General features: G+C 43.7%; 2 protein-coding genes across 3 annotated transcripts in view; one reads left to right on the top strand and one right to left on the bottom strand.

Moving 5' to 3' along the window:
• Positions 1-2,781, bottom strand: part of LOC139375039 (mirror-image polydactyly 1) — a 107,758-nt gene extending 104,977 nt beyond the window's left edge. For both annotated transcript variants that reach the window (XM_071116409.1, XM_071116411.1), the window contains exon 1: positions 2,474-2,781. In XM_071116409.1, the coding sequence (XP_070972510.1) occupies positions 2,474-2,529 (56 nt within the window). In that variant the 5' untranslated portion in view covers positions 2,530-2,781. The remainder of the gene's footprint in view (positions 1-2,473) is intronic.
• A 271-nt stretch (positions 2,782-3,052) lies between these two features.
• On the top strand, positions 3,053-24,083 carry LOC139375036 (AT-rich interactive domain-containing protein 4A-like). The gene is made up of 24 exons (XM_071116406.1): positions 3,053-3,101; positions 4,071-4,118; positions 4,489-4,599; positions 5,821-5,886; positions 6,430-6,520; positions 6,755-6,834; positions 6,955-7,052; positions 7,391-7,523; positions 7,886-7,965; positions 8,168-8,244; positions 8,996-9,195; positions 12,054-12,126; positions 12,663-12,757; positions 13,153-13,250; positions 13,510-13,762; positions 14,083-14,348; positions 18,254-18,418; positions 18,812-19,080; positions 19,279-19,347; positions 19,663-21,003; positions 21,993-22,097; positions 22,226-22,417; positions 22,746-22,892; positions 23,157-24,083. The coding sequence occupies exons 2-24, from the start codon at positions 4,113-4,115 to the stop codon at positions 23,258-23,260; spliced, it is 4,119 nt and encodes a 1,372-aa protein (XP_070972507.1). The 5' UTR covers positions 3,053-3,101; positions 4,071-4,112; the 3' UTR covers positions 23,261-24,083.
• The last annotated feature ends 6 nt before the right edge of the window (positions 24,084-24,089 follow it).

Below are 24,089 nucleotides of genomic sequence, written 5' to 3'. Positions count from 1 at the left end.
TTTATCAAGGATCTCTCTGTATTTTGCTCTGTTCATCTTTCCCTCAATCCTGACTAGTCTCCCAGTCCCTTCCCCTAAAAAACATCCCACAGCATGATGCTGCCAGCACCATGCGTCACTGTAGGTTTGGTGCCAGGTTTCCTAAAAATGTGATGCTTGGCATTCAGGCCAAAGAGTTAAATCTTGGTGTCATTAGACCAGACAATCTTGTTTCTCATGGTCGGAGTCCTTTAGGTGCCTTTTGGCAAATTCCAAGCGGGCTGTCATGGGGTCTGAATACTTATGTAAATCAGTGTTGTTTTTTGTAAAAAACTCAACCTGTTTTCACTTTGTCATTATGGCATACTGTGTGTGCATTGATGAGGGGGAAAATAAATTAATCAATTTTAGAATAAGACCATAACGTAACAAAATGTGGAAAAAGTAAAGGGGTCTGAATACTTTACAAATGCACTGTAACCTATGCCAACTGGGCAGAAGCTCTTCAAAAAAAAACTGCTTGTGGGGTGTGTGTGACTATTGTGATACTAAATCTGGTATTGAAGTAATTTCTGCTATCGTGGTAACATTAGTCTGTCTTTCTGGTGTCTGATTCACAATGCTTCTTGCTTCCACCATAGGATTCTTTGGAGGAGGAGGATGACTCTGAAGAAGACAACATGTAAATTCAATTCTGCGGTTTCTTCACTTGTGTCACACACCTACTGACAGGACAGCTCTACAAGAAACAGATGGAAATGATTTTGTATGTTTTGTAGTTAATGGACTATTCATGTCATTTCTTTCCCATTTGGTTTGATGGATTACACAGCTTTGAAATAAAAGTGGATGAGCACTGTTTATACTAAAAGCAACTTTGACCATTAAAAGAAAAAGCTAAATACGGTCAAGGGTCTGCCTTAGTCATGTTATTTTTTTGCCAATGTATTAGAGGTCGACCGATTATTGGACCAGAAAAGCCGATACCGATTAATCGGACAATTTATTTTTTTATTGATTTGTAATAGTCACAATTACAACAATACTGGATGAACACTTATTTTAATATAATACATCAATTTAGCCTCACGTAAATAATGCAAAAACAGTGTTGGAGAAGTAAAAGTGCAATATGTGCTATGTAAGAAAGCTAACGTTTCAGTTCCTTGCTCAGAACATGAGAACATATGAAAGCTGGTGATTCCTTTTAACATGAGTCTTCAATATTCCCAGGTAAGACGTTTTAGTTACTATAGGAATTATAGGACTATTTCCCTCTATACCATTTGTATTTCATTAACCTTTGACTATTAGATGTTCTTATAGGCACTTTATTGCCAGTGTAACAGTATAGCTTCCGCCCCTCTCCTCGCTCCTCCCTGGGCTCGAACCAGCAACACAACAGACAATTGACGGACAATGAAAAGCTGCTGGCAAAACGCACGAAAGTGCTGTTTGAATGAATGTTTAGGCTATGCTTCTGCCTGCTTACTTGTATGCTTAATCAGATTATATGCAACACAGGACATGCTAGATAATATCTAGTAATATAATCAACCATGTGTTAACTAATGATTATGATTGATTGTTTTTTATAAGATAAGTTTAATGCTAGCTAGCTAGCAACTTACCTTGGCTTACTGCATTCGCGTAACAGGCAGCCTCCTTGTGGAGTGCAACGAGAGAGAGGCAGGTCGTTATTGCGTTGGGCTAGTTAACTGTAAGGTTGCAAGATTGATTCCCCGAGCTGACAAGGTGGAAATCTGTGGTTCTGCCCCTGAACAAGGCAGTTAACCCACCGTTCCTAGGCTGTCATTGAAAATAAGAATGTGTTCTTAACTGACTTGCCTAGTTAAATAAAGGTTTAAAATAAAAATACCGATTTCCGATTGTTATAAACTTGAAATCGGCCATTCCGATTAATCGGTCGACCTCTAATATGTATTTAGTCCTTGAGGTATTATTTACAAGACTACCACTACTTGATCCTTATACTGGTGGTGCCAGTTGTGTAAGAACAAAGACAATTTCAGTGCGATGTTTCAACTATGACATGAGTTCAGTGACTCCAGAAGGGAAATAGTCTCCACATTGACCTTACCATAGACCGCCACCTCTGGCTACCATGCCTCTCCATTCCATCCTTGTTGTTTCGTCCCTGCTTGGATACACTTGAGACTAAATACAGAAGACCTAACGATAATACAGTGTCTTGAATCTGATTTATCTCATCTGTACATTTGATGAAGAACACATGCCATGCTGTCTCGGATAAATTTATGCTATAGCCTTAGCCAAGTTAGTGAAGTGACTTCACTAGCTTTTCTGGTCAGTGCTATCCGGGATCGTTGGGACGTCCATACCCTAACCTTCTCCATAACGAAAGACAATACAGTATGTTTTGAAACTCTACCATAAGCCTAGCCATTTAAAATGTCAACTTCAATGGGGTAGGGACTTCCCAAAAAAGCCGGATAACGAGGACCGCTTTTACCTGCACATGTTTCCGGTTACGTAAACCAACTTGCCCGCTGACGTCCTTACAAACATGTACACGGCGCCATTGCCCTCGACCACAAACAAATCGATCTTGTGTATTTAACTCGTATCGCATTCTATCCCCAGCACACTACTACATAGCTAGTAACGCCTTAGTTCAAATACGAGTCACGGCCAGCACCATCCAACGAGTGTGTAGAAATGGCACGTGTTTTCACATACAGTCCATTTCCATCCTTAGGAGTGACAAGGAAGCTTCCAGCCAGTGTCGAAAATAGGCGGTCCATTGTAAAATATGTCTAACCAGTGAAAGGCTTGGGTAGAGATAGGTAAAGCCAATCATATTTCCATAGTGGGGTGTTCTGGAGGATTAAAAAGCCAAGTATATGAGGACCAATGGCAACTTTTCCCTCAAAGAGCCGATTTCATCTCTACCAACCATCAATACAGATTAGTTATGTCCTATAGCATTTGAAGCATGTGTTGACCAATCACATTTCTGCGATTTGACCACGACTGTCATGGCAGCCAATCTGATTTCGAGAAACACATCCTCGGCTCAAGCTTATTCTTCGTGTATTGCTTTGCAACTCTAGCAAGTGGTGAGCAGTCGGGTCGTTGCAGTAAGTATAAAAAAAATACTAGCTAATATTCCTCTCAAATGAATTACAAACAGTTCAAGCTATTTAGATCAAGGTGACACCCGTTTTGTTAAATACGGACGACACTTAGCTCAATGTCTCTTTATTTTTGTCTTGCAAGATTAGACCGTAAGGAATTGAATGGCAGTGACCAGTCGGCTTGTTTTTGCAGTGAAGAAATGTATGCGCCTTTTGTGAAACTGTATAATAAATAAATAATTGTTGTCATGATACTTTTTGTTTTATCGTCGTGAACTACCTGCTTCTCGTTTATCCGAAAGAGAACCACCGTTTGAAATGTTATGCCGGAACTAGCTAACTGACAAACTCAATGACTAGCAAGGCGGTTTAAATCGCCATATCGATAAACTGTTCTTAGCTAGCTAACCTTAGTATGGTGAAGTTAGCTAGGTAGCTAAATTTACCTCCCGAGTTGAGGGAAATATTCTGTCTTTCCTTATTTTCACAAAGACTGCCGATATTTTTTTTATATATTCTGTTTTACTGAAACAACCTTGTTTAAGATGACTGTGTGGCACACATTTTAGAGACAGATGTTCATTGTAACGTTATTTCAAGCAGTTTGGAATGAACCACCAGCCTGACATGGTGCAGCACGGCGAGCTATGATGGCGACGTGACACACACAGTCAGATTGCGAGGCAAGCGGGAAGAAACACGCATTATTCTTCTTGTCTATGTGCAACGTCCTCTTTAAAAAAAAAGCTTTCGACTAATTATTTGAGGTCTACTTTAACAATCCGCATACAGTGAAAACTAGCTAGCTACACATTTTTGTACATCTGGAGGGAGGGGGCGGCTGCATCGAGCTTGAAAAGAATGCGTTAAGTAGCTAGCTAGTTTGTTAGCTAGTATATTTATTAATTTGTTCCAGTTTATAGCTATTCTGACAAGTCTTTAATAATCTGCTATTACTATATTGTTTTACAGCAATCAAAACCAATCGAGCTGGACTCCCTCAAATAGTCTACGATGAAGGTAAGTCACTTTGCTAACCTCAGTTGAAAACAGGAGTGAAGCCGACGCCTCTTTCACTTGGCTTGCAAAGAGACAGGGTCAACTGTATATGGTTGGCAACAACATGTCAACTTGAATATGTCAGAATGTCAGGCATATAATGTTTCACAATTCATTTAAATGTTCTCACGTTTTAATCTAGGCATCACCACCACCTCTTCCTGAACAAGATATTTAGAGGAAAAATGCAAATGTAACTTCATGTTTATGTGGCATATGATGGGTGTTACAAGTTCATGCTTCATGGACATTTAATTTAATAGTGGCCGAACTGTTTTGTTCCGAAGTAAGTACAATGGTGCATGTTATGGCGCATCTGTTTTTCTCACAGGCAGCAAACGAGCCTGCCTATCTGACCGTTGGGACGGAGGTCAGTGCCAAATACAGAGGTGCCTTCTGTGAGGCAAAAATCAAGACTGTTAAACGGATGGTGAAGGTTAAGGTAAGAGCACCACACAACAATGGCTCCACCCCAATGGCAGCCTATTACCTTTTATAGTGCACTACTTCTGACCAGGACCCATAGGGTTGTGGTCAAAAGTAGTGCATTATATAGGTAGTGTGTCATTTGGGACAATGACACTGTAATCAAACAAGGTAGTAAGTGGAATGGTCCATTATGTCAGTAAATGTTGATGTCCACATATTATAACAATATGTTGTTTATATAGACAAGCTGATTGTCCAGTTTCGGGTGACAGTTTTGCTGCAAAAGAACCCCCCCCTTCTCTCGTATCTAGATATTAGTGTCTGCCAGTGGCATCTTTCAAGTAGAGACTTGTTCTATGAACAGTTTTCCTCAGTTTGTTTTATAAAGCATTAGGAAGTCTGTAACAGCCTACATAGTACCAGGTACACACTCAAAAAAAGTTAATTTAGTAATGACATAATCATAACGCAACAATAAACACAGGCAATACTGGAATGTTTGGATATTCTGCTGTTAATCAGCAGGCAGTTTTTATTCAATTACTAACCTAATCTGTTGGCTTTAACATTTGGTAATACACATGAATGTACATTAAATAGGGACTGATAATGCTTGGACATTCGATTAGCCAACTCTTGTTTTGTATGTTTTTGAGCTATGGATAGGACTAGGAATTTAAGTTCTGTATTCAAAACCCATTGTGAAAATGTGGAGTTAGTGAACTGGTGAACCTGCTTCTAGTTGATGATGGTTATTGTTTCAAGACCAGATGATCCCCCACCAATCACCAGGTAGCAACATTGTGACCTGACCTCCTCTCTTCTCCATTATTCTCCTTTGCCACTTCCATTATGATTGTCAGAGTTCCCTTGACTGATTGTTTCATGGGGCATGGTAGGTAGCCCCATTGAACTTTCTCCACATTAAACGTAGGCTGTCATTTGAAATAAGAATTTGTTCTTAACTGACTTGCCTAGTTAAATAAATAACTGATGTGAACAATGAGGAAACAGTGAGTTTGCACCATTCCCTGGTTATACTATAAGCACAAACCTACTACTGTATCGTTGTCCTCAAGCACTGCCATGTGTAGCCCCTGAATACATGAGTTAATCTAAAGTCCATTGGGGACAGATCAGGAAGGGAAGAGTTTTGTCTGTTACACAACTGAATTATTTCACCTTGACTGAACTTCTTATGTCATTCATTCTATTTCTTTGTCTCTCTCCCTAGGTGATGGTCAAAGGAGACACCACCTCGCAAGTTGTTCAAGATGATCAAGTGAAAGGACCGTTAAGGGTAAGTTGGAACTAACTGGCACCACCAAACTTGTCACAGGAAGATAAGGAAAATATTAGTTAGGCCCTCGGTGTCCTTTTGGTTCTCAGAATAAATAATCTGTTAATCACATAATTCTAAGATCTGATCTGTCGGATACAACAATGGTGCTGTGCTTGTGACAGTAGTATATAGAACAGGGACAGTTGTGTACATATTGGGTATTGTTGACGTAAAGCTTATGTATATTGCCTAATTGTAATGGTCATATGACTAATGCCCTGGCCAAGCACACTGATCACCCGTTTTTCAACAATTGTAAGCATCAATGGTTCCCCGACGGTTCAAAATGGCCTTAGTTTTTCTTTCCTGGTGTTTTCGAAGCCCTGTGGTTCCCTTTTCATTGTTTGAACATATTTGATAGGCTTTCACTCTGCTCAGGCACGTTGTTCTTTATTTGGGGGAAGTCTCTTAACTTTTGCAGTTTTGAGTTCTTGTTGAAATGGGAGTAAAAGAGCAGAATGTATGAGGAGGTCTGTCTCATCCCTTTGTTTTCTTTTGCAGGTGGGCTCCACAGTGGAGGTGAAGAGTGCAGAGGGGATCTGCAGTGAGGCAACCATCAACAAACTCACAGACGCCAGTTGGTACACAGTGGGCAAGTACAGCAACAACACCCAAACTAATATACAATGCCTGCTCTTCAGTTAATTAATGGGTAGCTGTATGTCTTTGTTGGTTGCATTTCCCCCTTTTTCTCTCAACTTGCCTAATGGTTAATAACTATTTGTCTTTATGAAGTCCTTAGGAAGTCTCATATTTTGGTGTGACTTTTGCAAGGGGTGCAGTTTTTTAAACTTTTGCAAGGGGTGTTGTTTTTCATGTGTTCCAGTGTTTGACGATGGGGATGAGAAGACACTCCGCAGGACGTCACTGTGTCTGAAGGGAGAAAGACATTTTGCTGAGAGCGAGGTAAAGGGACTAGTATTCTGACCTGACTCTTTTCTTAGCCATTTTATTTGCTGGCCTCTGTTATGTTACACGTTAACACATTGATTAAGCCCCCTCCTTTCATCACTCCCTCACATCTAGACATTGGACCAACTGCCCCTAACCAACCCAGAGCACTTTGGCACCCCCGTCATCGGGAAGAAGGGAAACCGCGGAGGGAGGAGGTCATCTCAGGCTCAGTAAGTTGACCATTCTTTTACTTTTGGCTATAGGGAACCACACCGTTCTTTGCTTTAGATACAGTTTTATGACTTAACAAGCATTAACTCTTACATTTACCAGTATGATTTTAATCTATAGCAAGCATGCTTCTTTAAATGCTCTGCCTGCATACATTCAGACATGGTCATTTATATACAACAACATAGCATGATATATAGGCCCATATAGGCCTTTGTGATTGATACAGCGTTGAGCTTCTATAGAGCTCTGTAGAAGCTTTTGACGGAGACGGATTATAGCTTCTGACCTGTAACGATTCTGTTCTGATGGGGAGTCCTATTGTTCAACTCCTCAGTGCGGACGATGATAAGGAGTCGTCTTCCAGTGAAGATGACAATGAGGACAGGAGGAGGCTAAACGATGACCTGATGGGTAAAGTGGCCAGTGTTCAGACTGGGACAGAGCGGACATCCTGGTACCTGGCCCTGGTGAGTCACAACCTGCACAGCCCCAGTTACACATGCTGTTTCTTTCTCTGCTCTCGTTCACTTTCTGTCCTGCTCTCTTTCTCTCTTGCTCTCAATATGTATGGTATAATTAAATGGCCCTTGACCTTAGCAGCCATTGACAAGTTAGAGTTATGCAGATCAGGGAAGTTTCAATCTTTCACATTCAGCTACACTTGTCCTACCTGCTAATTGAGAAGTGTCATGGAGATGTTAGTTCTGTTCATACAACCACCTGAAAAACGACTCCTTGTGAAACTGAAAGCAAATGGTCAAAAACCCTCCTAGACCTTTGGCCCTTGTTGTATGATTGTTCCTAGCTGTTCTTTATTGTTTCTGTCTAGGTGATATCACCCAGCTGCAATGATGACTTGACAGTCAAGAAGGACCAATGTTTAGTCAGATCATTTGCAGACTCCAAATTGTAAGCGTTGTGCATCCTACTTTTACATCATACAGTTTTCAAGAATTCCCAGTTAATTTACAAACATGTCTTGGTATATGTTTGCCCTGCCATGCAATGTAAATACACATGTATAATGTAAATTGCTGTTGACGTCTTCTCAGAATTGGTACTTAAATTTTTTTACATCTGAATGCACATTTAGATGTTTGTTGTTTTTCAGTCACACTGTGGCAAGAAAGGAGATCCATGAAGTGAACATGGACAGCATCTCTAAAGCTGAGTTCTCACCGAGGAAAGGTAAGGCTGGCTCACCTAGGGAGCTCAACACTTCCAGTAAGTTCAAAAAATGAATGGTATTATGTTCAACTGAATTGAGATGTAATTGACCTCTAGGCCTAACTCTTTACTTAGGGGTCTTTCACCAAATTGGTTCGGCGTGGTTTTTCCAAACTCTGGCGCATTTCCCACCCTTAGTTCAGTTCGTTGGGACTGGTGTGAATACTATGCACACTAAACAACTCACCGTGGTTCGCTCAAAAAAGGTGGTCTCAGTCCGATACCATTCTTACCGTGGTGTGGTTCGCTGCAGGTGAGAACGCAGTCCAAACCAAACAGGAAAATAACCAAGGAGTATTATTGGTTGTTTGACTGCGTGCATTTGATAAAATGCGTGTAGTACCATTACTTTATCTCTGAAACATTCTGTGAGTAGCAGCGCATTTTGTGATCGCATCCAGGCTATACCGGGGATATAGGCTATTCACATCCCAGTTATTGTGGCTGTTCCCTCCCGAATGTTGTTGGAAGACCAAAGCGAAAGTAATATGAAGGTTGCGACAAGTTATGCTTCTTGGTAATCATAGACGGATTGAACTTGATTTTCTCCAAGAAACAAATTACTTGCATGAACTCGTGGTTTTGTTTGGACATTTAGCAATGTGAAACCGACTGGACCAGATGGGGGGGGGAGACGGACGACAACAATGTAACATAATCTAAGTCTGATTTGAACTATGTGTGAAAGTACCCTTTTTCTGGCTACTCTCAGGGTTGGATGGGGCAGTGCATTTCCTCAAGACCAAGGTAGTTCCTGACAGTTGGAAGATGGACATGAGTGAGATTTTAGAATCCTCCAGCAGTGACGAGGAGGACACAGAAGGAAAGGAGAGTGACGACGACGATGAGGAGGAGGAGGAGGAGGAGAAGGAGGAGGAGGAGGAGGAGGAGAAGGAAGATGCCAATGATGAGGTAAGAAGAACACTGTTTTAGTCTGGAGGGATATTTTAAGACTACACGTAAGTCACTTTCCTTTTAGATGCAGATTAGGCCAGAGCCTTTATATATTCAGAAATGAAGTCTTTCTATCAGTTTTGACAAGGCAGTAGCTTATCCAGTGTTGACTGTTTACTGACCTGTGTTATACTCTACTAACAATGACCACTACAACCTGCTTGAATAGCTACACATTTATGGAGAGGGAAAGGAATTTATCCCTCTCTTTGCTGCATATTCATTTTGTCGTGATAAGCTTTATCTGAGGGCCGGCTCTCAGTAATGTAAACCCAGCTGTGTATTGTAGTGACCTCACCTGCTCTGAGAATGAAGTTGGCTTGGCACCATGCATTCATTGCATTCCCTTTCTGACATCTTGTGGCTACTGAGCCACCTTGATTGAGCCAGACTCTCAATAGACCCTGGGTGTGTCCCAAATGGCACCCTATTCCCTCTTAGTGTACTACTTTTGACCAGGGCCCATAGGGAATAGGGTGCCATTTGGGACTTAGTCCCAGTGTGTGGGAAAGCCCCTTCCTCCGGAACAACAATGGTTCTTTCTGCTCCCAGAGTTTGGGACAAATGGCCATTCGTGTGGTTTCAGACACTGTTCCCATAGCAACTGGCAGCTACTTCCTATCGTTTTAGAGAGGGACTGTGGGGATTGGCTGAGGGCCAGTGGAGGCTCCTGACTCGAGTTCTTTCTACCTCTGCTGCTTGTCATAAAGGCTTTGCTTCTCATGGGTGAAATTGGTTCACTTCACTGTGTATTTGCTTGTGTCTGGGGCGCTTTGTCAGTCAAGGTATAATTCACACATTACATATCACAGCCTACATAGATTACAATGGCATGTTGATTTTCCTTTCTAGTTCCTCCATTTTAGACTTCAGTGTACTGTGACCGTATCTGTTTAGTAAGATATGTACAGTGCATTCAGGAAAGTATTCAGACCTCAACTTTTTCCACATTTTGTATGGATTATAATTTTTTCCCCTCATCAATCTACACACGATACCCCATAATGACAAAGCAAAAACTGTTTTTTAGAAATTAAAAAAACTAAAATATCACATTTACATAAGTATTCAGACCCTTTACTCAGTACTTTGTTGAAACACCTTTGGCAGCGATTACAGCCTCGAGTCTTCTTGGGTATGACACAGATGTGCCAAGCTTGTAGCATTTGGGAAGTTTCTCCTATTCTTCTCTGCTGATCCTCTTAAACTGTGTCAGGTTGGATGGGGAGCGTCGCTGCACAGCTATTTTCAGGTCTCTCCAGAGATGTTTGAGCGGGTTCAAGTCCGGGCTCTGGCTGGGCCACTCTAGGACATTCAGAGACTTGTCCTGAAACCACTCCTGCGTTGTCTTGGCTGTGTGATTAGGGTCGTTGTCCTGTTGGAAGGTGAACATTCGGCCCAGTCTGATGTCCTGAGCACTCTGGAGCAGGTTTTCATCAAGGATCTCTTTGTACTTTGCTCCGTTCATCTTTGCCTCGATCCTGACTAGTCTCCTAGATCCTGCCGCTGAAAACCATCCCCACAGCATGCCACCACCCCCATGCTTCACCGGTGCCAGGTTACCTCCAGATGTGACGCTTGGCATTCAGGCCAAAGAGTTCAATGTTGGTTTCATCAGACCAGAGAATCTTGTTTCTCATGGTCAGATTCCTTAGGTGCCTTTTGGCAAACTCCAAGTGGACTGTCCATGTGCCTTATGCTGAGGAGTGGATTCCGTCTGGCCACTCTAACATAAAGGCCTGATTGGTGGAGTGCTGCAGAGATGGTTGTCCTTCTGGATTCTAGAGCTCTGTCATTGACCATCGGGTTCTTGGTCACATACCCGACCAAGTCTCTTCTCCCACAATTGCTCAGTTTGGAGGGGTGGCCAGCTCTAGGAAGAGTCTTGGTGGTTCCAAACTTCTTCCATTTATGAATGATAGAGGCCACTGTTTTCGGGAACCTTCAATGCTGCAGAAATATTTTGGTACCCTTCCCTAGATCTGAGCCTTGACACAATCCTGTCTCGGTGCTCTACGGACAATTCCTTCGACCTCATTGCTTGGATTTTGCAAAAATTTAGAAAAAACCTGTTTTCGCTTTGTAATTATGGGGTATTGTGTGTAGATTTCTTAGGACTTTTGAATATTATCTTTTTTTCATTTAAGATTAAGTCTGTAACGTAAGAAAATGTGGAGAGAGTCCAGGGGTCTGAATACTTTATGAAGGGACTACATAGGGAGCCATATCTATGGTCCTGGATGCTGTGAATAGGTAACACGCCGTACAATATGATTCATCGGACGTTATGATGACATGTTTCTCTTGGCTATCGGATTACCCATTTAAGTGAGTGAGTGTTAAATATATTTAACCATTACATCTGTCCTTGAATTTAACCCACACTAAGTTGTTTTGCCCAAGTGACTTTGCTTGACAAATAACAGAATGTGCAACGACTTCAGAGGCGAAGCATGAGCTCAAAATAATCTCAGCACTACTGGCCTTGGCATACATGAAATCTTCCTCTGCTCTAGTAGCATTGCTACTGCTACGGGAATGTATTAGTTATGTCAAGACTGACTGCTTGCATGTCACCTTGTGTACTCTGCTAGACTAGTCAGTAGAGATTCTGACAATGGTTTTTGTCTTTATCATAAAAAATAAAAAAAAGTTACCTTTTTACCAGGTTAGTTGCGTTGATATTTGACTCAAGTGTGTTTTTGTCGAGACCGTGTCAAATTAGCAGCACACTCAATGAAGGATAATGGCTATTATAAGTAATTGTCAGTTCATGTCTAATTTGCCTATATAACCAAGGTGTATATTTCCTGCAGCCTGAGGATGAGGCGGACCCAGAGGAGAGGGATCACTTCCTGCAGCAGCTGTATAAGTTCATGGAGGATCGAGGTGAGCCTTCAGACCTGTCCCATTTATCTTCTAGCCTGTCTACGTCCAAATTGCATCCTATTCCCTATATAGTGCCCTACTTTTGACCAGGGACTATATAGGGAATAGGGTACCATTTTGGGATGCAGCCCTGAATTGTGCATTACCTCACTCACTTACCCACAAGAGTTTGAAACCATTGGATTGATGTAAGAAATATGGTGGACACTCTCCACACCAATCCAGTGCTTTTACATCCTTGAGAGAGTGAATAGGTGCACACGTCAGGGATAATGGGAAATAATTGGCGAACTTTCATATGACTTACTACACACACAAATTTACTGCATGCACACACTACCTGTCCTGGCTCTGAATTCCCCATCCATCTTTCATTTGATTTCTCTGTAGGTCTTTGTAACCCAATACATCTAATCACTCATTCAACGACAACCCATGAAATAAAAAGGATTCTCCTGTGATTTTTCAATGCCCTAAAATGGGCTACTTTTCCTCTGTGTAACGTCACTCTGCTCTTCTCATCCTTTCCTCCTCAGGGACGCCAATTAACAAGCCTCCTGTGCTCGGCTACAAGGATCTGAACCTCTTCAAGCTCTTCAGGCTAGTCTACCACCAGGGGGGCTGTGACAAAGTGAGTGCATCATCTCTACAGCTTGCTCTCCCTCCCTCTTCTGAGTCCTCTTCACTGCAGCGGCAGGCAGACTGGCTGGTCTCGTCGTCTAATGTGAACAACCTGTTCTCTCCAGCTTTGCCTTGCCTCTCCTGCACCTCTGTAAGCAAAATTGCAGCGTGTAGCTTTTTAGTGGACTGTCAAGGTCAAGGGGTGTCTGTCTGGCTGGTGTTTTGCACGTCGGCTGCTATGAGAGCAAAGAAAACAGACCTGCAAAAACGACTTAACAATTTGGACTCGCTCGATCAAGTGATGTTGGTAGCGTTTTGTCTCAGTACCTCTCTTTCTTTTGTTGAATATATTTTTGATATAGAGTAGCCTACATGAATGGTTATTGTGATGGTGTTTTTTTGCAGATTGAAAGTGGATCTGTGTGGAAACAAATCTACATAGACCTTGGCATTCCCGTCCTAAACTCTGCTGCCTCCTACAATGTGAAGACTGCCTATAGAAAGTAGGTGTTTGATCACTTCACTCAGACTTACAAATTCTATTTACCAGCTGGTTCTTTCTTTTGAAGCTGTTGAGTCATTTTCTGTGCTTCAAACTGTATTTTAGGCCAGATTACTGTAAAGCACTTGTGAAATATGTTGCTGTAAAAAAGTATTTATAAATAGATTTGATTGATTTCTGTTTTTATGCACCAAGATTGTTTCAAAGTGTTGTGAGTGATGTCTACTGTGCTTGAGGGAGTGCTAATACATTGTGTGTAGGTACCTGTATGGCTTCGAGGAGTACTGTCGCTCAGCCTGCATCGTCTTCAGGACCATCCACCACAGCGAGGATCCGCCAGCTTCCCAGTCCCAGACAGAAGAGAAGGCCGCCCAAATCCCTGAGGTGAAGGAGTGCCAGGGCCCAACACCATCCGTCAAAACTGAGTCTGCTGCGGCCATGGAGGACAAGCCTGCCCAGGAGGAGGCGGCAGAGTCGGGGAGCGAGAGCGACAAAGATGTCTCTTCTCCCAGGGTTAGTAAGAGTTGGGTTTTTTTTGGTCGTAATTTGTACATGACACTGAAGACAATTCAATTTTGGACTCTGTTAGATTGAAATCCTGTTTAGTTTCATGGTCAGTCAGTGTGACCAGGGTAGGTTCTCTTTCATTGAGATGGCTTTCTACTGTTCCTTCCCTCGGATCTTCTTTCAATGCGTTTTGAGAAGGAGCCGGAGGGAGGATGCGAGGAATAGAGGAAATACATTTGAGACGGAGCTGTAGGTAGTTTTGCTGCAGGCAGCCTAGGGTTCCTCCTCTCCAGACACTAATCACTTTACTTTCTTCTTTATCTCAGGGGAGGAGACGGTGCACTGTGACCCCGGTCAAAGCTGAGGTGAAGGAGCCCTCAAAGCTGGAGAAGATCAAAGAGAAGGAGGAGCAGAGTGGTGTGGGGGAGACCAGCGGAGAGGAGACTGGAGGTCCGAGAGACGACAGCAGGTCAGATGGAGGGGACACCCCGGGGAACAGACGCAGCCGACGCCTGGAGGAGTCCGATAAAGAGTCTGAGGACGAGGAGGAGTTGGAGGATGAGGAAGACAGCGAGAGGAGAGTCGGAGAAAGGTACAGTTGAATGTTAATGAACTATCAGTGTAAAATAAATGGTGATAGAATTCATGGAATGTTTAAGATTATGTAATAATTAAATGTCACCTCAGGGCATCAAGTCTATTAGATGCCAAATGTTCATCTTCTCAAGTTCCTCTATTTTGTACTTGTCAGGATGTGGCCATTGAACCGACTAGAATGTCATGAATTGTGTAACACACAAACAGGAGGAATGTGATTACAATCAGTGTGGTTTCACATACTTGCTGAAGTCTTGTGATGTCATGTTTCAGGGTTGGTTTCCTATTGGATGGCAGTGCTGCAGATGTTTTGTTGTTGCTGTAACGTGCAGAGCTAATGGTCATATTTACTAGGAAGCAAACTGACCGAAATGGGGAGGGATTATCTGAACTTGTCCAATAAGAAACTCACATCTTTGTTGTAAAACGGTTTGCTACTGTGTGAACTAATGAATATGACCCATTTCTATTGTGAAATTGGAGTAGTGCTTGTAGTACTGACTGAAGAGCTTCTTCACTGAGTTTGAGGCCCTTGTTCGGATTGCTCTACAGTGAGCCCAAGGGTATTTTTTTTAGGACTCTTGTTAGATCACGGAAAGGGGGTCTATAGAAAACCCTTAAAGTGGCAATGTGTAACTTTCTGGGGGACCTGACCAATTTCACATAGATCTATAACTCACATTTCTACCATTCTACTTGAAAGCAAGTCTAAGAAGTGGTAGACCTGTTCTATGTGTGCTATTTCTATGCTTCATGTTCATCAATCATTTGTTTTTATATAATGCCCTTCTTACATCAGCTGATATCTCAAAGTGCTGTACAGAAACCCAGCCTAAAACCCGAAACTGCAAGCAATGCAGATGTAGAAGCATGGTGGCTAGGAAAAACTCCCTAGAAAGGCCAGAACCTAGGAGGAAACCTAGAGAGGAACCAGGCTCTGAGGGCTGGCCAGTCCTCTTCTGACTGTGCCGGGTGGAGATTATATCAGAACATGGCCAAGATGTTCAAATGTTCATAGATGACCAGCAGGGTCAAATAATAATAATAATCACAGTGGTTGTAGAGGGTGCAACTGGTCAGCACCAAATGTCAGTTGGCTTTTCATAGCCAATCATTCAGAGTTAGAGACAGCAGGTACGGTAGAGAGAGAGTCCAAAACAGCAGGTCTGGGACAAGATGGCACGTCCGGTGAACAGATCAGGGTTCCATAACCCCAGGCAGAACAGTTGAAACTGGAGCAGCAGCATGACCAGGTGGACTGGGGACAGCAAGGAATCATCAGGCCAGGTAGTCCTGAGGCATAGTCCTAGGGCTCAGGGAGAGAGAGAGTGAGCATACTTAAATTGACACAGAACACCAGATAAGACAGGAGAAATACTCCAGATATAACAGACTGACCCTAGCCCCCCGAGACACAAACTGTTGCAACATAAATACTGGAGGCTGAGACAAGAGGGGTCGGGCGACACTGTGGCCCTGTCCGACAATACCCCCAGACAGGGCCAAACAGGCAGGATATAACCCCACCCACTTTGCCAAATACACAGCCCCCACACCACTAGAGGGATATCTTCAACCACCAACCTACTATCCTGAGACAAGGCAGAGTATAGCCCATGAAGACCTCCCCCAGGCACGAACCCAAGGGGGGCGCCAACTTAAGTCTTCAGTATTGTACACCAGCATCACAGCTAAAAAAATATTTCTGTTATGCAAAATATATTTCACAGCAGTTTAGATGGTACAATGATTCGCTACACCAGTGGTTTCCAAAACTTTTTATAGTCCAAATGTTGTTTTTTGCCATCATTGTAAGCCTGCCACACACACACACTATACAATACATTATTTAAACATAAGAATGAGTTTTTGTCACAAACCGGCTCGTGGGAAGTGACATAGAGCTCTCATAGGACCAGGGCACAAATAATAATAATAATAATAATAATAATAAATCATTTTGCTCTTTATTTAACCATCTTACATATTAAACCTTATTTGTTCATCAAATTGTGAATAACTCACCACAGGTTAATGAGAAATGTGCATCCTTTCAAGCACACCAAACTCTGCAATGTTTGGTTGTATTGGAGAGGGTCTTTTAAATTATTTCCCACACAGTCTGCCTGTATTTAGTTTTCATGCTCGCGAGGGGCGAGAATCCACTCTCACATAGGTACGTGTTTTCAAGGGTATCAGTGTCTTCACAGTGCGATTTGCCAAGGCAGGATACTCGTGAGCGCAGCCCAATCCAGAAATCTGGCAGTAGCTTCAGATTAAATACAATTTTCACAGAACCGCTTGTTGCAATTTCGATGAGGCTCTCTTGTTCAGATATCAGTAAGTGGGCTGGAGGCAGGGCATGAAAGAGATAACGAATCCAGTTTGTGTAATCCGTTTCGGGAAAGTACCTGTGTAATTGCGCACCCAAATCACTCAGGTGCATCGCTATATCACATTTGACTTTGTCTGTAAGCTTGAGTTAATTTGCACACAAAAAAATCATACAATGATGGAAAGACCTGTGTGTTGTCCTTGTTAATGCAGACAGAGAAGAGCTCCAACTTCTTAAAGCATAGCCTCAATTTTGTCCCACACATTGACCATAGCTGGGGAGTCCCTGTAATCCTAGATTCAGATCATTCAGGGTGAGGGGAATAAACATCACTCAGATACGCCAGTCGTGTGAGAAACTCGTCATCATGCAAGCGGTCAGACAAGTGAATATTATGGTCAGTAAAGAACTTTAAGCTCGTTTCTCAATTTAAAAATAAAAAACGTGTCAATACTTTGCCCCTTGATAACCAGCACACTTCTTCTGTATGTTGTAAAAGCGTTACATGGTCGCTGCCCATATCATTGCATAGTGCAGAAAATACACGAGAGTTCAGGGGCCTTGCTTTAACAAAGTTAACCATTTTCACTGTAGCGTCCAAAACGTCTTTCAAGCTGTCAGGCATTCCCTTGGCAGCAAGAGCCTCTCGGTGGATGCTGCAGTGTACCCAAGTGGCATCGGGAGCAACTGCTTGCACGTGCGTTACCACTCCCCTGTCATGGCTTTTGCGCCATATGTACAGATACCAACATGAGCAGCAGCTACATACGGAACGTTAGTGGAATTTGTGGAGGTTAATGTGATTGGATGTTAATTATTTCACTAGGCTACCTATATTTAATATTGTGTTGTTTAGCTTAACACTAGATGGTTTAATTTTATTTTGGCATTGAAACGAGCCTACACAGGCGAGGGGGGGAGAGGAAAAACCTCACCCAAATGTATAGCCCCATTGGAAAATATAAATTGACTGTTTGAAAAGGTGAAGGGGGAAAAAATGATTTTTATTTTAATTAAAATGTGAATCACATTTATTTTGCGTACCCCCGACGGCATTGCGTGTATATACCCCAGTTTGGGAATACCTGCTCTACACTATACTAGCTTATTTTGTAATAAACTGAAATTAGGTGAACTAAGTTTTAGCAACCAGGAAATGGCGGAGCAATTTCTGCATACGCCAAGCTACTTAGTTGCACTATCAGGGTAAAGCAATGTGTTCTACTCCTTTCCATCAGAACCCTGGGCTTTTGCATCTTTGTAGACAGAGGTCAGCTCAGCTGCTCCATTTATGTTGAACAAACTTTGAAGTAGGTGTGCATTCATTAGTGCACGTTGTAGAAAACTGTAGCAGAATGTTATGCAGCTGAAAACCTTTTGCAACAAAGTTTCAAAAGTTCAGTTTAATCCCTCCGTTGGGTTCCTAGTTAATACACCATAGTATTGGCAGTGTTTTAATAACCTGCTTTTGGATGTTAGATAGCTTTATTTTTGTGACTGTGCACCGTAAGATTTGAAGGCTCTCAGGGACAGCCTTTAACTGTGTGTGTGTGTGGGGGGGACAGAGGTGAGGACGAAGACTCTGAAGACTCCGTAACAGGGACTAAGGTGAAGGTAAAATACGGTCGAGGGAAGACCCAAAAGATCTACGAGGCCAACATCAAGAAGGCAGAGAACGATGATGGAGGAGATGTCCTCTACCTAGTTCACTACTACGGCTGGAACGTCAGGTAACCCACGGACACATACCTCCATTTTCACCCACCTGAAAGAGTTTATAGGGATTTTATGATTCGCTGTCTTGATCACGGCAGTATTTTCAGTATTACTTTTCCACCTTTATCTGTTTTTGAAGTGACTGACTTTCAATGTAATATTTTGCTAGTATGTTTATTGTATGTGGTTAGAGCGTTGGACTAGTAACCGGAAGGTTGCAAGTTCAAACCTCCGAGCTGACAAGGTACAAATCTGTCGTTCTGCCCCTGAACAGGCAGTTAACCCACTGTTCCTAGGCCGTCATTGAAAATAAGAATTTGTTCTTAACTGACTTGCCTAGTTAAATAAAAAAAATATGTGTATAATCTGAGAGATGAGTAGGGTTAATGGCTTAATTTCCCCTCTAGGTATGATGAGTGGGTCAAAGCAGACCGGATAATCTGGCCTGTCGACAAGGGCGGAACAAAAAAGAAACAGAAAAAGAAAGTGAAGAATAAAGAGGAAGGCGAGAAGGAGGATGACAAGCAGGGGAAGCTGTGTGGCTTGAAGCGAGGTCGCCCTCTTCTTAGAACCACCTCCGCCAGCGCCAACCGCAGCGTCTCCAAGACCCCCAGCAGTGAGGAGGGCTCCAGCAGCAAGAGCAAATCTGATGTATCAGCCCTGCCCAACGGAGAGGGTAAGAGATCTGATCTGCACCGATCATCAGTATTATGGAGAGGGTAAGACCGTGGGGCTCGTTCAGCAGGCTGCAATCTTATACAATGTTCAGACCGAAATGTATTATTATATAGAACTGATATCGTTGTCTGTCATGTAGAATAGTGAATCATGACAGCTCTATTGATTTGATTTGTCTGTCGGTCTGTGTAAACAGGTAACCCTCGCCGACGCACCAGAACAACCTCTGGGATGTATGACTCGGACAGGGATTCTACCTCCAATGGTAGGTCAACATGCCTCTAGATGCAGTATAGTCACTAGTTTAATTAGGATAACTATGATAGTCCACATCTAAGAATGATTAGAGGGCGTTTCTGGCCATGTGAGGCTGGTTTTACCAGACACCGATTTAAACTTAGTCCTGGACTATGAAGCCCTTTACAGTGGAGATTGATTTTGAGTCCAGGACTACAATTAATCTGTCTGGGGAAACTGCCCCTCTGTGTTTGGGAAGTAATTGTTATTTTAAGGGTTGAAGCATGGACTTTTGATGGATGCAAGCTAACCCTTGATGACCCCCCCTCTCTACTTCTGGTAGAAGAATCGGGGAACTCGTCAGAGGACAGTGAGTCAGAGGATTCTCCTGAGAAGAAGCCTGCGTGGGCGGAGAGGACGGACCCCGCCACAGCCCGTAAGCAGGAGGAGGAGGAGGACCGGAGGGTGGAGAGAGGAAGAGCAGAGGCAGCAGCCGCCGCTGCAGCCCAGGTCGCAGCCCAGGATCAGCCCCCCAGCAGCCCTCAGGAGAAGGAGCAGCAGGAGGACACGCTCCCTGAGAGGAGGGAGCCGGAGAAGGCTGAGGAGCAGCCCCAGGTGCCCCCCATGACCCCTGAACCCGACAGAACTAAGGAGGAGGACCCCCCCACCCCGAAATCCCCCAGGTCTAAAGCAGCACGTAGAAGTAACGTTCGCGAGCCAGAGAGGAACCCCAACAATGACACTGGCTCTGAAACGCCCACCAAAACCACCATCACCACTCCCAACAACACTGAGACCGAGTCGTCTCCCTGCCCGCGCACCCTGAACAGGCAGGATGAGCCCATGGTGGTCCTTCATTGTCTCCCAGCTGAGCACATTCCCAGCATCCCTGACCTTCCCACCATGGACTCTGACACAGACTCAGCTACGGAGGAGGAGATCTGCAGGGAGGAGCGAGGTGTGGCCAAGCGTAAAGCCACTGAGCAGAGGACGCCGGACAAGAAGGTGCGTCTGGACAGGAGGGAAGAGACGACCAAGATGGCGTCGCCAGTCAGGCGGCCCGCTGACTCGCCAGCCAGGCGGCCCGCTGACTCGCCAGAGTGGAGGCTGGAGGTGGGGGGACAGAGAGGCGAGGAGCGCCTGACGCCAGCAAAGGGTAAAACAGAGATGCCTGCCTTCACTCCGGAGGTGCAGTGTCAAAGTCTAGGAGAGGGAGGTGTAGCAGGAGGTCGACCCAGGTCGGAGCAGCTAGCCTCGGGGGTCGAGGAGGAGGTGATGCCCCAGATCGGCCCTGAGGCGCTGGTCTGTCACGAAGTGGATCTGGACGACCTGGATGAGAAGGACAAGACCTTAGCAGAAGACCTCCTAATGATGATGAGTCAAGGGAAGGTCCATGCTCCGCCTCCGTCCAATGCCTCCTCCCACCAGACCCACAACAACCCTCCTCTGTCCTCGGGGGGCGCTGCTCCTCCACGGGTCTTCTCCCACACCTCTGCCCCCAGCCCTGATGAGTCTCACAGCACCAAGAGTGAGAGCGACGTCCCCATCGAGGTGGACAGTGTAGCCGGGGAGTCTCAGGAGGGGCTTGGTGATAACGAGTCGGCCAACTCAAACTGTTTTGAAGCTAGCACCAGCTCCAGCAACTCCAGCATGTCACTACAGGAGAGGGACACCAAGGACAGAGGTGGGTCACACAAAGAATGGCATATAATAGGCTATCTTAGGGATGTGACAAAGGGCACATTTTTCTTAACATTGAAATTGCCTTCATTTTTTATTTTTTTCATAATTGCAGAATATTGTCCTATTGCGTATGGTCACAATGAAGTTCAATCTACCTCAGTCATAGGCTGAATCTCAAACCCAACACTTGACTCCTAAGCCCTTTTATCAAGGGACACTTAGTTGTTTGATAGCGACCACTCGAGTCTGCAATGAGCATTGAGACGATGCGCACTCAACGTCCAAACAGCCGCTTACCAATATCCAAAAAATCAATTTGCGAGCGTTGTCCTTCGACCTGTCTTGTGCATGACTCACTTGCTGTGAAACTTGGGCAGACAGACGCATATACTGATAGACAGTGAGAAAGTTGTAAAAAATAATAATAATTACATCTATTCCTGCACGAAATGTGCAATTTATATCGGTCGCCAGTGATTTCATCTGCTGATTTAGGTTATAACTTGTCTTCTGCTTGCTAGCTTCACTGACACGGGGATGGAATTTTAGCTAGATAACTATGGCTGTTGGGCACTGCACTGACAAGCGGCATGTAGTTATGATAGTTTGACAGCTTGCTGATGAAGTTGTAGACATGCTCCCAGCAGTCAGTCCATACTTCAGCATGCTTCCAAAGCACAGCCAGGCAGCAGTAGACTCGGTACTGTACTGACTTGGGGCAGAGCAGGCTGTTTCGCTGCTGTCACAACTCGCTTGCATTTCTCTGCCATTTTTCCAACATGGAGACAATGATCTGTGGCAAATAATTTGATGCATGCATATCTCCTAACGTTACAGCATTGTTGTGTTTAGGTATTTGTAAAATAAAAAAAACATTTAAAATTTTTTTTCTGATTTATGATAGACCTGTTAATGGTCATTTTGTGAGAAATGCACAGTGATTTGGTCCTCTGAAATAAAAATTCTCAATATTCTCCCTTTCACGATCAGGTCAGAAAAGGTTGATGGACTGCCATTTGAGTTCTTCTGCAAAGAAGCAGAAGCGAAACCAGAAGCGGCCAAGCACAACATCCAAAATTGATAAGAACGGAGCAGGTAAGTTCAATTCCATTAATGGCAGGTTGTCAACTCACCCCCAAAAAACGTGTCAATGTTTGAATCCTTCTTGGCAGTAATGTGATTTGTGGATTCAAATAAAGTATTTAAAATGTGTGTGACCACAGGGCACAGCAGTGACAGTGAGGACCTGGCTGTCATGGACACCTCTAGTAAGCTGACTCCAGTGAAACACTCCATGTCTAAAGGAACCCAGAAGCTGGTCTCTCCCAACAGTAAGGAGCTAGAGAAATATAAGCACAAAGACAAGCAGTCCTCCTTCCCCTCCCCTCGCACGTACAAGTGGACCTTCCAGCTCAGTAAGTTGAACTAACCACTTATCCCTAATCAGCTTATCACACTGATCTCAGGTGTTGAGGATGAGGACTAACAACAGGGGCCGGTTTCCCAGACAGACTAAACCAATCGGTGGACTAAAAAAAACAATTATGGCTAGGCTTAATCTGTGTCTGGGAAACTGGCCATAGGAGTTTGGATTTTAGCCTTAATTTTGTGATTATTCTTAAATGTAATATTGTATTCAGTGTTCTAAATGAAATGGTTTTGAAAGCTGAATGGTCAAAGTGTGTTTTTGTTTTTATTTGTTCCGACCTTTTACAATAAGAACTTTTGTGCGTCTCTGAGCAGATGAACTGGACAGCATGACAAGTGCTGAGAGGATATCCTTCTTACAAGACAAACTACAGGATATAAGGAAGTATTACATGTCACTCAAGTCTGAAGTGGCCTCCATAGACAGGAGGCGGAAGAGGTTAAAGAAGAAGGAAAGAGAAGGTAGGATGGCTTTTCCTCCGTTCCTCCGTCATGTTCCAGAGCAAACTGCTTGAATAGCTTTGTATTGTAATGCTTTACTTGGAATATTTCCTTAGTCTGTTTTTGGCATACATACAGCTGTCGAACGTAGTCTCCCTCTCCTACTATTGTCTATAGCTTTCATTGTAATGTTTTGCTTTGTTTCCATGGTCTCTTTCTTTGCTCACAATACTTGAGTATGAAAGACGGATACAGCTGTCTAACCTGGTCTCTCCTCCCTCCCAGTGTCCCACACCACAGCGTCAACATCGTCCGGCTCGTCAGACACTGGGATGAGCCCCTCCTCTGCCTCTCCCACTCAGAACACTGTGGCTGTCGAGTGTAGGTGATGACACGCCTCCTCCCCCATGGCGACCACCTTGCCCATCTCTGCCTGCCAGCCCAGCATCCTGCTGCCTCCCTGGAGACACAGGGTACATCTGAAATGGCACCCTATTCCCTATATAGGGAATATCTTTTGGCCAGAAGCCCATGTCAAATGACCAGAGACCCTGGTCAAAAGTAGTCTACTATATATGGCATAGGGGTGGCATTTGGGACGCACTCACGTACTGACACATAGGAGCAAGCGGCCTAAAGCACTCGACTGCCCCCCTCAGTCTCCTTTCACCCCTTTATCCTTTCTACCGTATCCCGTCCACCACTCTCACTTCCTGCCTCGTAGTCATTTTAGTCCACCTATCAGTCGTCAGGAAATGGATTCCATGTGAGTTGAATGTAAAGGAAACTACAAACCCAAGATACTCCTAGCCAAACTCCGTCAGACTCTCCATCCTTGAACAGACCATGGCACTTTTCTCCTCCCGCTTTGTCAGAACCACAGAAACATATAACCTCCTCTGGTTCCCCAAACGGGACCAATCTGGATGCAGTAATGAATCAATGATGTCCCAGACAAATGCAATGTATGTAACCTACAATGTAAAGGGTTCCTACCTATGTTAATAATGGTCACTTAACCAGCTGGACATGGTTTGCAAGAAGGTAAATTATGTTTGCTTGCACCATCAAAACTGCCAAAGTACTAGTGTTACAGCAGAGTGCCCTATTTTGGAAAAATTTGAAATTCAATTGTGAAAGGGAATGTAGTTTACTGAAAACTGCAGCTGTTGTCTTCCACTATTGGAGTGTCAGCACAGATGAATTATGCAAACTATT

Source organism: Oncorhynchus clarkii, chromosome 19 (genome assembly GCF_045791955.1).
Source record: "Oncorhynchus clarkii lewisi isolate Uvic-CL-2024 chromosome 19, UVic_Ocla_1.0, whole genome shotgun sequence".
In the NCBI taxonomy this organism is placed as follows: Eukaryota; Metazoa; Chordata; class Actinopteri; order Salmoniformes; family Salmonidae; genus Oncorhynchus; species Oncorhynchus clarkii.
This window is presented reverse-complemented; position numbering and strand designations above follow the sequence as displayed.

What these genes read in the sequence shown, in the direction of transcription:
- LOC139375036 (XM_071116406.1), top strand. An exon ending in AACGGATGGTGAAGGTTAAG is followed by an intron (nt 4,600 to 5,820) that starts GTAAGAGCACCA and finishes CTCTCTCCCTAG; the next exon opens with GTGATGGTCAAAGGAGACAC. An exon ending in CAGGGATTCTACCTCCAATG is followed by an intron (nt 19,348 to 19,662) that starts GTAGGTCAACAT and finishes TACTTCTGGTAG; the next exon opens with AAGAATCGGGGAACTCGTCA.